The sequence below is a fragment of the Rhinolophus sinicus genome, chromosome 17 (assembly GCF_057876585.1).
Source record: "Rhinolophus sinicus isolate RSI-liver-muscle chromosome 17, RSI-T2T, whole genome shotgun sequence".
Lineage (NCBI taxonomy): Eukaryota > Metazoa > Chordata > Mammalia > Chiroptera > Rhinolophidae > Rhinolophus > Rhinolophus sinicus.
This window is the reverse complement of record NC_142517.1, coordinates 7315298-7328775: the sequence shown is the minus strand read 5'-3', so window position 1 is coordinate 7328775 and position 13478 is coordinate 7315298. Positions and strand designations below refer to the sequence as shown.

General features: G+C 48.3%; 1 protein-coding gene across 1 annotated transcript in view; it reads left to right on the top strand.

Annotated features, from left to right (window-relative positions):
* SIM2 (SIM bHLH transcription factor 2) overlaps positions 1-13478 on the top strand; it is a 50002-nt gene that overhangs the window by 20241 nt on the left and 16283 nt on the right. The window contains exons 5-7 of the mRNA XM_074325543.2: positions 2451-2536; positions 4706-4905; positions 9276-9382. Coding sequence (XP_074181644.2) covers positions 2451-2536; positions 4706-4905; positions 9276-9382 — 393 coding nt within the window. The remainder of the gene's footprint in view (positions 1-2450; positions 2537-4705; positions 4906-9275; positions 9383-13478) is intronic.

Here is a 13478-nt window from a genome sequence, read left to right as displayed (position 1 = left end):
GGCGTCTCCCCTGATGTGCTCTTGGTTTGGCCTTCCGGTGACACAGGGCTTCTTCACCAAAGGGTCGGAGGGGAGAACTTGGGGTCTGTGAAACTGCATGGGGAAAATTACGTTTTATCCCTCTAGTTGAAATTCAGCATTTCCTGTGCATATAGATTGTAGACAGCACCGTCACTAATACCTTCGCTATTTCGAAATTTGAGTTCTGAAGCCTGCTACTGGATCTCGTTATTTAATGTGTTCATAGAGCAGCACATTTGCAACCCTCTCACCACTTGTTGTAATATTTTGATAACTTTTTCGATACATTTGTAATACATCTATTCATAATCTCATGTATTTTACTTTATGCACTTTTTAAAAATGTTATTCTGAGTGGGGGTCTGTAGGTTTTGTGCTGTGGCACAAGTCGGTTCAGAAGCCCTGGTCTCACTGGCCTGGCTCCCTCTGAGGACACGCTCCTCCTTCTGACAGTCCCATCCCATGAATCAATACATATTGATTGGGTCCCTACTGTGGCAAGCACTATGTTAGGACAGACAGGGCGTGACTATTCAGTAAAGGATGTGGACACATCCTTATACAAATGACACCTTAAGTGACAATTGCAATTCATGCTTGGAGGGCACAAAAGAACTTATTCCAGGGGCCCTGGGCTTGTAATTCCCTTTGACAGGTCAATGAGTGCCACCAGACTGTTGACCAAACATCTCCAGTCTGCTTTAGACTATGGCGTCCCAGCTTGGCCAAAACTTCCCAGTGGGAAAAACGACTCTGAAGAAGTAATTTCTATCAGAACGAGGGCTAGGAGAGAAAGTCGCACTAGAATCTAATTCTTTCACTGTGGGGTCGTTTAAAGCTGGACAAAGAGAGCAGAAGCCTTAGAGAATTTCTCCAAATGTTGTGTTGTTATTGTTTTAAAAAATTGCACAGTGTGTCAATTGCATGGGAATGGGCTTTGTCCCCTTGGCCCTGGTTCCATTCTACCCTTCCATGGCATAGCTTTAAAAAAAAAAAAGTGCTTAGAAAGTGACAGCACATGAGTCTGTGGAATATCTTGAGTCCCCTCCACCCCCGGTTTCCATGGGGTTCAAGTCTGAGGTGTAGCAACTGTATGAGAGGAGAAACAAAAGCGTCTAGGAGAGGTGGGGTCACCGGGGTCAGCTGAGTATGCAGGGTTTGAGGTTCACAGGCGCTCGGTTTTCTCCCCAACGTCTCATCTGCAGTGTTGGTGTTCTGTGTCTGAACTGGCCCCGTTGTTTATAATAATTGCGTGAGAAATGGGCCTTCCCAGAACTTATTAATCAGTGGGTGGTGATGTTTAGACCTGAGCAAGCTTATCTGGAAATGGCACAGACAGGTACTCACGTGAGAGGGAAGCCTGATGCCCCTTGGACCCAGCCTGCTGTGCAGAACTGTGGGTGAATATGGCAGCCTCTCCAACCAGGGGGAGAGAGGGACTCGGAGGCACTGCCCGTACCTCCACCAGGCAGTGCCCTCAGGGAGGGGCGGGAGGCCGCGCTTCCAGTCCTAGTGGTAACGTTTCTTTAAAAATTAATTTATTAACTACCACCAAATGGCTGTTTATGTAGAGTGGAGTGACCTCGTTCTCACCCAGGGGCCCGGACACTTTGTCATTCGTGCCTCAGAGAGCTGGTGTCACTCACCAAAGCAGAGGGTGTTTCCTTAGGGTGTTTCATTTGCCTTTGCAATAGTGAGGTCAGAGATTGGTGTGTGAGGCCTGCAAGAGGAAGCAAAGAAAGGCTTTGGCCCAGTCAGAAAAAGGGTGAGTAGGAGAGCGAGAGCCCGAGAGAGAGGGCGAGGGAGAGAGAGACCCGTCCAGGGCTGTCCATGAGGATGAAAGCTCTGACCTGGCGAGTGGGCCTGTTGGGTTCTGTTCCCCATTCCATGTTGCTGGGCAGTCTCAGTGCCCATGGGCATGGCTGCCAGGAGGTGCCCTGGGGCTGGCTCCCTCTGCCAGGGGAAGGGGCTGTACTCCTGACTTTTACTCAGTATCCGCTACCCTGAGGGATGTCAGATGCTTCTGGGCCCCCCTCACAGAGTCAGGCACCTGCCCCAGCGTTGGTTAAGGTGATTCTCCTGGCAGAGAAACCATGAGGAGACCACAGGCAGGTTGAGCTGGAATGGGCCCACTGCACATACAGTCCTCACCTTGACCCCAGGCTGGCGTTTCCCAAGTTCTCACTGTGGCCATGTTTGGAGCTGCCTTCCTCTGGGGCACGTGGAAGCCACGCCAGGATTGGGTCAGTCTCCTCCATCTCAGCCAAATCCCAGCCTTAGGCGGAAATTCTCTGGGTCAGGATCTGGGCTGCTAAGAAGAGGCCTCTGGCTGCCTGACCTGGTCTTGAGAGTTTATTGATTATTGTTGGGATAAAGATGGGGGAAGCATCGTAGGACAGTGGCCAATCTGACCTCACTCCTGATTTCAGAGTATGAGATAGAGAGGTCATTCTTTCTTCGAATGAAGTGTGTCTTGGCGAAAAGAAACGCGGGCCTGACGTGCAGCGGATACAAGGTAGGGGGAGCCAAGGTAGGTGGGAGGGATGGAGCAGGCGGTCGTGGGTCTTCCCTGTTTTCCATTTTGTTTCACACTCAAGCACACCTGCTGACCGGAAGGCACAGAGACCCAAACATTTCATACCTCTTAATGTAGAACTTTCTAGTGCTGCTGCTCAAGAGAGAGCTGTGAGAGCTGGTGTCTTATACGGATATTCCAGGAGGACTGGATTTTGTCCTGTGAGACCAGGAATAAACATGGCTGAGGGTTGAATTTGACCTTGGCAGCTGTAGGTTCTACTTTGCACACAGGTCAGTTCCACAGGAGCAGGTGCCCCTTGAGTTAATGAGACTCCATATTCCAGGGCAGGATCCTGGGCCAGGAGTAAGTATTCAGAGCTCAGAAATGCCACTCTTACCCTCTGAATGTTCAGCATGACAGTAGTAATAATACAGTGATTCTGAGTGCAAAGTAGAGCTTTCGTCTGCAGCATCTCATCTGATTTAACTGATGGTCATGGCAGCCCTTTGCGCGGAGTATGTCCCCACTCTATAATCAAGGACATGAGCTGAGAAGGGAGAAGGGCGCAGCAGAGGGGCGGGCAGTCCCAGAGGCAGAGCTGGGGCCTCTGAGCCCGGGCTTCACTCCTCCCTGGCCGAATTTCTCTGCCAGAGAGGGCCACTTACTCTGGCTAACTCCAGAATCCGGGAGTAGGCCACCTAAAGAGCTTGTGGGCAACGCTGCACCTCAACAGCAGTCAGCCATTCCCAGATGGAAGGGCCGGTTTGGCAAAGTCCGAGCTGAGCACCCTGCTTCTACCCGTCCGTCTGACCCCTCTCTGCAGCTCCTCACCCGCCTCCCAGGAGCCTCCCGCCCCATAAGCCCATCACTCTGGAGCTGGAGACAGATGGGAACCTTTGAGCAGAGGTATTTCCATGTTAGAAATGGAGGGAGGGGAGGGTGAAGAGGAAGGGGACAGTTTTGTGCCTCTGTAACTCTGTCCTCTTTCTGGAATGCTCCTCCCCACCTCCCTCCCAATGCAGGGGCTGTCTCAGCCTCTCCTCATCCCCCGCCTTTGAGTCCCACGGGGAGCTCTTCCTTTTGACTTTACCTCATTCTGTTTTATAATTTAGAGGGTACATTTTTTATTTGCTGTCCCAGCCTCTAAGCCTCTTTGGGCCAGGGGTGAGGAACGCCCAGCACCGCCCTGCACCTGAGAGACATTTTTCTGGACACGGGTCTTGAATTGTTTTTGCCACTTGTTAACTGTCTGTCTAATCTTAAGCAAAACCCATCACCTATCTTGTCCTCAGTTTCCTCATCAGTAAAATGGGAGAATAGACTAGAAAGATTTAAATATTTGTTCCAGTTTTAAAGACTGTGAATACATTCAGGAATCCTGGAGGAACGCTTTTAAAAAGAGCATTTACGATTTTAGTTGTTCGTCCCTGCTGTTATGACTGTGATCCTTTCAGATTTTACTGACTGTAACTTGTATAAATGCTTCCAATATGGAGGCTTAAGTTGCACAAATGTTTCTGTTTGACATGTAGAACACTACACATTTTCTCTTGTATGGTTTTTTGTCTATAACGATTAGAAATGGTTCTATGTAGTCACTCTGGCTTATTGCTTATTACAAAGGGATACAATCTTGAATTATAATAAAATAAAAATACATTAAAAATAAAGCTTTTTTGATTGAATGAGTTCTGAATTTATTGGAGTAATTGATATAGCTTGTCAGGTGACATAAATGTCAAGCCAACATGTCAAATTCAATCCCATTGGAAGATAAGCATTACAGCTACTGAAGTGAACATTATGAAGCAAACGGTCAGCTCCCCCAAAGTGCCTTTGCTGTGCCATCTAATGGCAACTTGGTGATGAGATAATTATGTGTAAGACCGTTACATATTCAAGAGCCTTAACTAGTGGAGTTACTCGAGTGTAGTCAATAGGATAAGACAATCCTTATATTTTATTACGATACTGTTTTCTGAGGAAAACAGCACTGCTCTGTTTCTTCTGAGCAGTGACTCGGACATTCAGCCATGCAGCTCCATAGAGGCTGGGCTGGGGGATAGGACCGCGTGTTGAGAGAATGCGCAGGCCCAGAGCTGGGAGGAGTGGGTGGCAGTTGAACCCCTGGCTTCTGGCGGCTGACCCTGCCCTCTGCTTTCCCAGGTCATCCACTGCAGTGGCTACTTGAAAATCAGGCAGTACATGCTGGACATGTCCCTGTATGACTCGTGTTACCAGATCGTGGGGCTGGTGGCCGTGGGCCAGTCGCTGCCACCCAGCGCCATCACCGAGATCAAGCTGCACAGTAACATGTTCATGTTTAGGGCCAGCCTTGACCTGAAGCTAATATTCCTGGATTCCAGGTGAGTTTGGCCCCTGCTGCTGCTGTGGCATTCTGGAAGATATTGATGATGGCAACTGGCCCCTGTTAAACCAAGATGTAACAAGGAATAAGTCATGCTAAGAATGTGAATTAGAAAGCGATGTAGTGAAACCAAGTCATGAATTGAAAGAATTACTATCAGCCTTAGAACTCAGGCGTAGCCAGCTTCTTCAGCCTATAGGACTTTAAACATCGTATTTATTTATAGTGTCATCATCTCACTGGAGTTTGAACTGGAAATATGTGCTGTGGGCACAAGTGAGCCTCTTTTGAAGGCCCATGATGTCAGGATTCTCCCTCGCTTCTCCAACAAGTTGGGAGAACTTTAAAACAAACAGAAGGTCTCTGACTGAGTAGCATGTGTTGTGGGGAGGCCGTCCGGCTCAGGCTATCGGGAGGCCATCTGAGCCATAAGGACCACTGCAGGGCTGAGGCTGCGAGCAGACAGGTGGCCTTCTCTGGGGCAAAGCTGTGACCACAAGCTCAGCAGGGTACCCAGTCTGGGCTGGGAGGTTGAGTCTGCCATTTCCCCAGAACTGTCTCTCCAGCCCTCCTTTCCTCTCCTACCTGGGGAATCCCTGTCAGCTTGAGACTCTGCAGAGAGACGAGAGTGAGTGAGGCAGGCAGAGCCCTGATTCGTGTTACCTGGGTCTGGGGAAGCCTGCTCTGGAGGGGAGTTCTGTGCTGGCATGGGCTTGTCTGTCCCCCAGGGGGGGTCGCAGGCCCCACAGGTCTTGAGGCCTCAGGCCTGTGGGGCCTTTTCGGACTTCTGGTTTCTTATCTGGAAAAAAACAAAACAAAACAAATCAAAAAACACAGCCATGCCCCACCTACTCTGCTACCCACAGGGCTGTTAAGAAAGATGAAATTAGATAACAGATATGAAGCATTTGTAAAAGGAAAAAGCCTGATATACCTGCAATGTGAGTCCCTGGGCCTCTTAGCCTCCTAGAAGATTCCTCAGCTGTACAGACAAGAATAAGTGTTCAGGGACTCCACTCCTGACTTTCGGGGTGTGTGGCTGAGCTTTCCCAGAGAAGGGAGTGTGGGTGAGTGTGAGTGTGTGTGTGTGTTCTGTATGTTCTGAAGCTAGGATTTATTGATTCTTTTTTCCCCCACTTTTTTTGGTGGTAAAATATGCATAACATGAAATTGATTATGTTAACCATTTATTGAGTAGAAACAATCTACTTGGTTAGGGGTGGAAGGTGAGGACACACATTAGTCTAGTTCATCATTCACGCACCTCAGAACCTTCGAAGGGTAGAGAAGTGACAGAGTCACCATTAATGCTCCCAGAGACTCCAAGCAAAGAGTAAAGGTAGCCTTTTAGGGGACGGATGTGGCACCTCTTGAGATGGCCAAAGGCTGACAAATGCTGTTTTCCTGCAGGGAGGGGGCCCTGGGCTGGCCAGGGGACCACACAGCCTGGTGTGGGAGGAGGGAGAGGAGCGGTGAAAGACCAGTTTTTTCCAGATTCCGGAGCCATTTCTCCGAGTGGACTGAGAGGAAACCTGGCTATCCAAGTTCGTTATTTTGGAAGCATGGGAGGATACGACTGGTTTCTCCCTTGTTTTGTCTCCTAGTATTCCTTTGACCATTCTAGCAATCCCCACCCCAAGACCTGGCGAATTCTGTGGAAGACAGGGGTCTCCCCAGAGGAGAGATTTCAGGTATTCTCAAGTGGTTCAACCCATGCACCTCTGAAACTCCAGGGACGAATGGAGGGCTTCACAGAAGAGGGTGTACAAAGCTAGATTGGAGGCCAGGGAGCCCCTGAAGGGAGCCCGAGACATGGGCTTCCATGAAAGCCAGTGTCCTCTGCTTTAGGATGGGAGGGACACCCCCTGAAGTGAGTAGAAGAGCGGTGGGCTTGAGGAAGACCTCCTGTCACCACAGAAGACTCTGCATGCAGTTTTTCCTGCTAAACACCAAAAAACTCCTAGCAAAGTCTTGAGGCTTTTTCTGAACCCCGGTCATCTAGGAGGTGCTTATTAAGGGGGCCAGAAATGCACTGGAGACTTCTTCACACTCCGTCTGGTCTTCGGTCCGTTGCAGCTCCATGGTCTTTGAAAGCCTGCCCAGCCGGAGGGCAGAGGGGCTGGCCCAGCACTGGGAGGCCAGCAGAAAGGCCCAGTGGGGAGGGAAATGGCAGCTCCTACTTTAAAACCCAGGAGCCATGGCGAGGGCTTGGCCTGAAGCCCAGCAGCCCCAGAGTCACAGGGCCAGTGGCCCCCCACCCAGCATAATCCCAGACACAACTGAACTCAACATAACCTGAAATTTGGTTCATAGGGGTTTTGTGGTATTTCACTTTGAAACTGTAGCTGGTGCTTTTGCTAAGGATGGGTGAACCGAGCGATGTTTGGGGTTTGGCAAATCCCTCTGACAGGTCGTCAGACACTAGAGGGTTGGAAAAAACCAGGAGGGAGTGCTGCCAAACCCTTCCCTTCCCCTTTAATTTTTAAAGCCATGTGTACTTTGATGAGAAACTTAATACATGTGTTTCTGATTCATTTACACGTTTGGGGCCGTTGTTCTGAAACTTTTCGTCCAAAGGGTCTGTGAAGCCTCTTTCATCCCCACACAGGAGAGATGCCTGGTTTTCTTTTGGGGGAAGCCAGACGTCTCAATTTTCCTGCCACACAGAGTTGGACTCCAACGGGGCTTGAAGTTCTAGGTGGCCCTTGGACAAGTCCCCCGAGCCCTGGAAGGCTCTGGCCTGTGCACGTTCCCTTCCACCCACCTCGAGCCCCGTCTCCTTCCTGCCCTGGAGGAACACCATGGAAATGTGTACACCAAATAGTGAGCCATTCCAGGGAAATATGAGGCTCTCAGAGATTTACAACCCAAAGCCCGCACAGAACTCAACAGAAAGGGGAGCGAGTTAAGGAATGAAAGTGAGGTCAAGTTTCCCCGTTTAATTTACAGCTAATGTTTCAGATCTGGACCTGCAGGGCCACCAGTCCCAGCCGTCCTCAGTCCCTGCTGACTCCTCACGGTGGCCTCACCTCCTTCGGAATCCCCTCTTGTCCCCTTCTTTCATCTGTTCTTGAATATCTGTCACCAAGACGTTTGGGCCACCTCCTCCCAGGGCATGGTTCCCAGGGCAGTTGCCACATGCAATTTTCACCTACGGATGGAGTGATCCAAATGCCAGTGACGATGTGGTCTTGGATATTGAGAGCCACTTTCCTTCAAAGAGCTGAAGTGGGAAATTAATATGCCCAGGACTTGATGAGAATGAAGGGGGGTAATGACATATAAGCACTGGGAACGTGCTTCCATTGCTCTAGGGAGGGTGACCTTCTAGTCACAGTACTTGGGGGTGTATATTTTCTGGGGGGGGTGGTGTCTAAAACAACCCTCCACTGAGATGAGGCTTAAATGTCTCCGGTTAGTCCCCAAATCCCATCAGTAGGAATTGCCTAAGCGTATGTTGCCCTGAGACCAACGGTGCTAATTAACAATGTCCAGTGTGGAATGGAGATTTAAAGCCTCACACACACAATGGCCAAGATGTAGAAAGTACTCGCCATCCGATGAATGGATAAGCAAAATGTGCCATCTACATACCATGGAATTTATTCAGCCATAAAAAGAATGACAGTCTGACAAAGGCTACCACATGGATGAACCTTGAAAATATTATGCTGAGTGAAAGAAGCCAGTCACAAATGGACAAGTATTGTATCACTTCACTTAGACGAAATATCCAGAATAGATAAAGTCAGAGAGACAGAAAGTAGAGTTGGGGTCTCCAGGAGTTGGGGAAGGGGGAAATGGGGAGTTATTGATTAAGGAGTACAGAGTGTCTGTTTGGGGTGATAAAAACTTCTGGAAATGGATGTGGCGATGGTCATACAACATTGTGAATGGAATTATTGCCACTGATTTGTATACTTAAAATGGTTAAAATGGTAAAGTTTATGTTACGCATATTTTACCACAATAATTTTTAGAAAGTTTCACACAGGACTATCCCACAAAAGCCTCCAGAGAGTGGGTTCTTTCTCACCTTGGCAGCTTTCTTCCAATGTCAGTATCAGAGTTCGCTCTTAAGGGTCCTCAGATAAGCTTCGCCTTGAAAAGGGATAAGATTTTAAGCCATCCCAAACATTCTTCCAGCCAGTGGTTTCAGGAGAACATTCATGAATAGTGCTACATCCTGCACTGGGCTAGAGTTCAAAGACTTTCTTCTTGTAAAAAAAATCATTCTTAGTTTCCAAAATCAACATTTCCCCACCACCCCAGCCTTTTAGCACTTGATTAGTTGGCAAAACCAATATTAGTTTAAATGAAAAGCAATCTGCAGAGCGGTGTAACTCCTGGAGTCCCGTACTCCCCCAGGGTGACTGAGCTGACCGGGTACGAGCCGCAGGACCTGATTGAGAAGACCCTCTACCATCACGTGCACGGCTGCGACGTATTCCACCTCCGCTATGCTCACCACCTCCGTGAGTACCGCTCACTGGGTCCATGGCGGGTGGATAGCCAGGGAGGAGGTGCCGAGGCGAGGACAGAGCAGGGAGAGCATCCCTTGTTTGGTACAATAATCATCCATTGTATGCACATGAATTTTAACCCTCAGACGTGATTCCATGCATCCCTTGATTTAAGCACAGCTGCTGTCAGTACCCAAACATCCAGTGAGACTGGCCGGTGTGTGATGGGCAGCAGTTGCTGGATTCCAAGTGGTGGAATTGAAACCTAAATTTCTCTGTGATATCTGGACATGACTTGCGAGTAAAGGCAATAACAGTAGAGCTCATACAGAGCCCTCACTACTGTCAGGCACTCATTTAGCTTATTAAATATGTAATCAACCCAGTGAGGGAGAGTCCCATGTTCATGATCCTCCTTTCACCTTGAGTCTACTGAGGTTCAGAGAGCTTAAGCCACAGTCACGTAACAAGGAAGTGGCAGAGCTGGGAGCTGCACCCAAGCAGTGACTGGCCTTCAACCACTGTCCACCATCTGGCTGGGGAAGCTCGGGGGAGACCGCAGCTTTCTAGGATAGGAGCAGTCTGCTTGGAAAGAGTGAACCAACAGTATTTGATTTGCCAACAGGGGCAGTTTGGGGAACATTTGGATGGTGGGAGGTACTCTAGTCACTGAACTGCCTAAAGAAGTGACATTTCTAGACTCCAGATTGAGGCAGCGAGTAATGGGGATGGAATAGAACACCTCATCCTCCTGTGGCCAGCCCCACCATGCCCATGGCGGGTCCAGGGGCGCTTGTTAATGAGGTGCAGACGGTTGGAGGAGCCAGATCTTTTGCAATGCAGACCAGATGGCATGTCCTCCACTCTTGCTTTGCTTTGTGTTGACTAAGAGGCATTAGAGGACACGCTGCTGGTGTCGAGTTGCAGCTGGACGGCCAGTCCAGGGACTGCTCTGTCTGCGGCCACGTTGTCTGTCTGGCTGTTCGGTGTGGGCTGGGACCCAGGGAGCACGGCAGTTACTAGGGTGTCACTACTCCCTCCTCCCAAGTCACTACGGGCAGAAACCTGTGACCTGCGCAGACTTAGATGGCTTCTTCCTGCTCCTTTAATTCACAACAGTGTGAAAAGGTCTCTGTGCATGGAGAGACTCAGCCATGAACAGCCTTTTTATTTCTTTTTTTTTTTTGATAATGTATGAAATGTAATAAAAAAAATTAACATCAGGAACCTAACAGAATGAGGGAGGCAATAATTATAAGCTAGGTCAACAATATTTTTTAAAGATTGATAGAGGAATTAAAACAAACACAACAAAATTAAGGCTTTAAAATAAGAGAGATACAAATTTGAGCATTTTACCTCCTGTGAAGCAAGGTTCATCAAAGTAAGATGTTTGTAAAGTCCAGAATATCTGTACTTTTTCTTCTTAAAAAGAAGAATATGAAAGGCACGAGAATACCTTAAAAAACTGCTTTCTAATACACTTGTAAAATACTTGGGAGAACTGCTTGATTTGTAAATTTTTTGGAGGGTGATAGAAATGATCATGTGATTGAGGACCTAATCTATATCAGGCATCATAAGATATGTTATTATTCTTTTTTAATCCCCACTGCAATGCTGTGCAATATGAGACAATATCCCCCTTTGGCAGATGAGGTGAGAAAGACGTAAAAGAACTTGTCTAAGATCACACAGCAAAGTGATAGAGCTGTGTGTGTGTCCAAATCAGGCGTCTAACTCTGAAGTCCTTCTTGGTTTTTTTTTTTAACTCTGCCGTCTTACTTCTATTGACTTGTTTTTAAGTCTCCTTCATTTCTTTAATTTGTTTTAAAAATAATTGTGTCTTTTTTTTATACTGTTTATTTTAACATTCAATATTATTATGTATTAATTTCAGGGGTACAGCATAGGGGTTAGACATTTATATAATTTAAGACGTGATCCCCCTGACTAGTCTAGTACCCGCCTGGCACTGTACATTGTTATTACCATATTATTGACTATATTCCCTATGCTGTACTTTACATCCCCATGACTATTTTGCAACTACCAATTTATACTTCTTGATCCCTTTACCTTTTCACCATACCCCCAACTCCCTCCTATCTATCACCCTGATAAATCTAGTACCCATGTGACACCATACATAGTTATTACAATATTATTGACTATTCCTTATGCTACACCCTACATCCCCATAACTACTTTGTAACAATTTGTACTTCTTAATCCCTTCCCCTTCCTCACTCACCCCAACCCCCATCCCATCTGGCAACTAATGTTTGGAACTCTGTGTCTGGTAAATTGCTTCTCTCCATTTTGTTTAGTTTTTGTTTTTGTTTTGTCTGGAGCTTTGTTCTGTTCTTTTATTTGGGGCATGCTTCTTTGTCTCCCCATTTGGGCTGCCTCCCTGTGTTTGTTTCTACGTATTAGGTAGGTATGCCTCCCGGCCTTAGTAGAGTGGCCTTATGTAGTAGGTGTCCTGTGGGACACAGTGCGCAGTCTCCCTGGTCACCAGAGCCGGGTGCTCCAGGTGTGTCCCTTGTGTGGGTTGTGTGTGCCCTTCTGTTGTGGTTGAGACTTGATTGCTGTTTGTACATCAGTGGGTCAGTGGGAGGGATTGACCCTCAGGCTGATTGGTTGTGAAGTCTGGCCGTGACTACAGTAGAGGATCTGTTGTGCAGGAGCTGAGCCTACAGAGCAGGGTTCGCTTTAGTGGGGCTCTGGTGCCTGCACAGTCTGCCCTTTGGGTGTGTTGTCCTTGGAGATGGCTGGGTGATGCTCCAGATTGGTCTGAAGATGGCCCCCAGGTGTGCCCGCCCTGGAGCCTCCTGGGAGGGGACCAGATGCAGGCCAAGTTTAGCTACAGTCTGTGTTCTGCCCCGGGCCACCTGGTATGAGCCATAAAGCAATCACAAATGGCTGCTTCCTGCACTGGGCTTAGAGGTACCTTGAGAGGCCAATTTGCGAACTGAAGCCAGCTGTCACCAGTGCTGGGCTTAGGGCTGCTCAGCAAGAGTACAGGGCACGGCAAAGAAGCCAGATGCTGCTTGTTTGGGTTTTGTGAACCTTTGAGAGATTTTGTGAAAGTCTGCAGCATGAGCTAAGACAGATTGTTTTTATGGAAAAGCCACTGGAAGAGGCTTGGGTGTACCCCCAAATTAGGTGGGGCGGGGTCTCTGGGAATCATGACGGTGGGGCAGAACAAAAGTGATAGCCAGGTTCATGGAGACTCAGATATGGGTCTGTGTGCAGGGAGGGGGAGGGCTCAACAAAGAAACAGTGGCTTCTACGGGAGAAAGCCAAGAAACAATGGCTCCATCCAGGAGAAAGCTGTGCATCCAGCCCTTGCCCTGAAATCAGACAGTTCAGTTCCTGGTACCTTCTGAGTTGCTGCCCCAGCGTTGGAGCTCAGAGCGAGTGAGTCCATAAATGAGTAAGTCCGTGCACAGTCCCTCTAAGGGGAGCACCTGGGAGTGCAGCTGCCATCTGCCTCACTCAGCCACAGCCTCTGCTATTTTCACAGCCTGAAGTTGTGGGGACTTCTCTTCTGGCACTGGAAGCCTGCATTGGGTAGCCTGGTGTGGGGCTGGGAACCTTTGCTTCTCCAGGGGGATCTCTGCAGCTGAGCTGTCCCTCCTGATTTTTAATGGTCACACATGTGTGTGGGAGCAGCCTGTTCAGCATCTCTGCCCCTCCTACCAGTCTCCATGTGGCTTCTTCTATATGTCAGTAATTGTAGGACTTCAGTTCAGCTAGACTTCAGGCGAGTCTCAATGATGGTTGTTTGTAGTTTAGTTGTATTTGATGTGGTCCTGAGAGACAGTGAGCACACCGTTTACCCGCTCTGCCATCTTGACCAGAATATCTCAGCTTTTTAATTTCTTTTTTAAAAATGACTAAATCATTATTTCATCTCAATATCCCTGTCATTCTTTAAACCAAGCTTGGTAGGGAAGCAACTGCCTAGTGTTTGGATGGGGTCTGCTGGTCATTGTCAAGGGAGTATCGGGAGGTGGGCGAGTGCTCTGAAGTGATGAGCATAATTGGGAGACGGAAGAGGCATCCACGTGGAGGGTGTGGAGCAGTAGTGTTCACCCCAGAA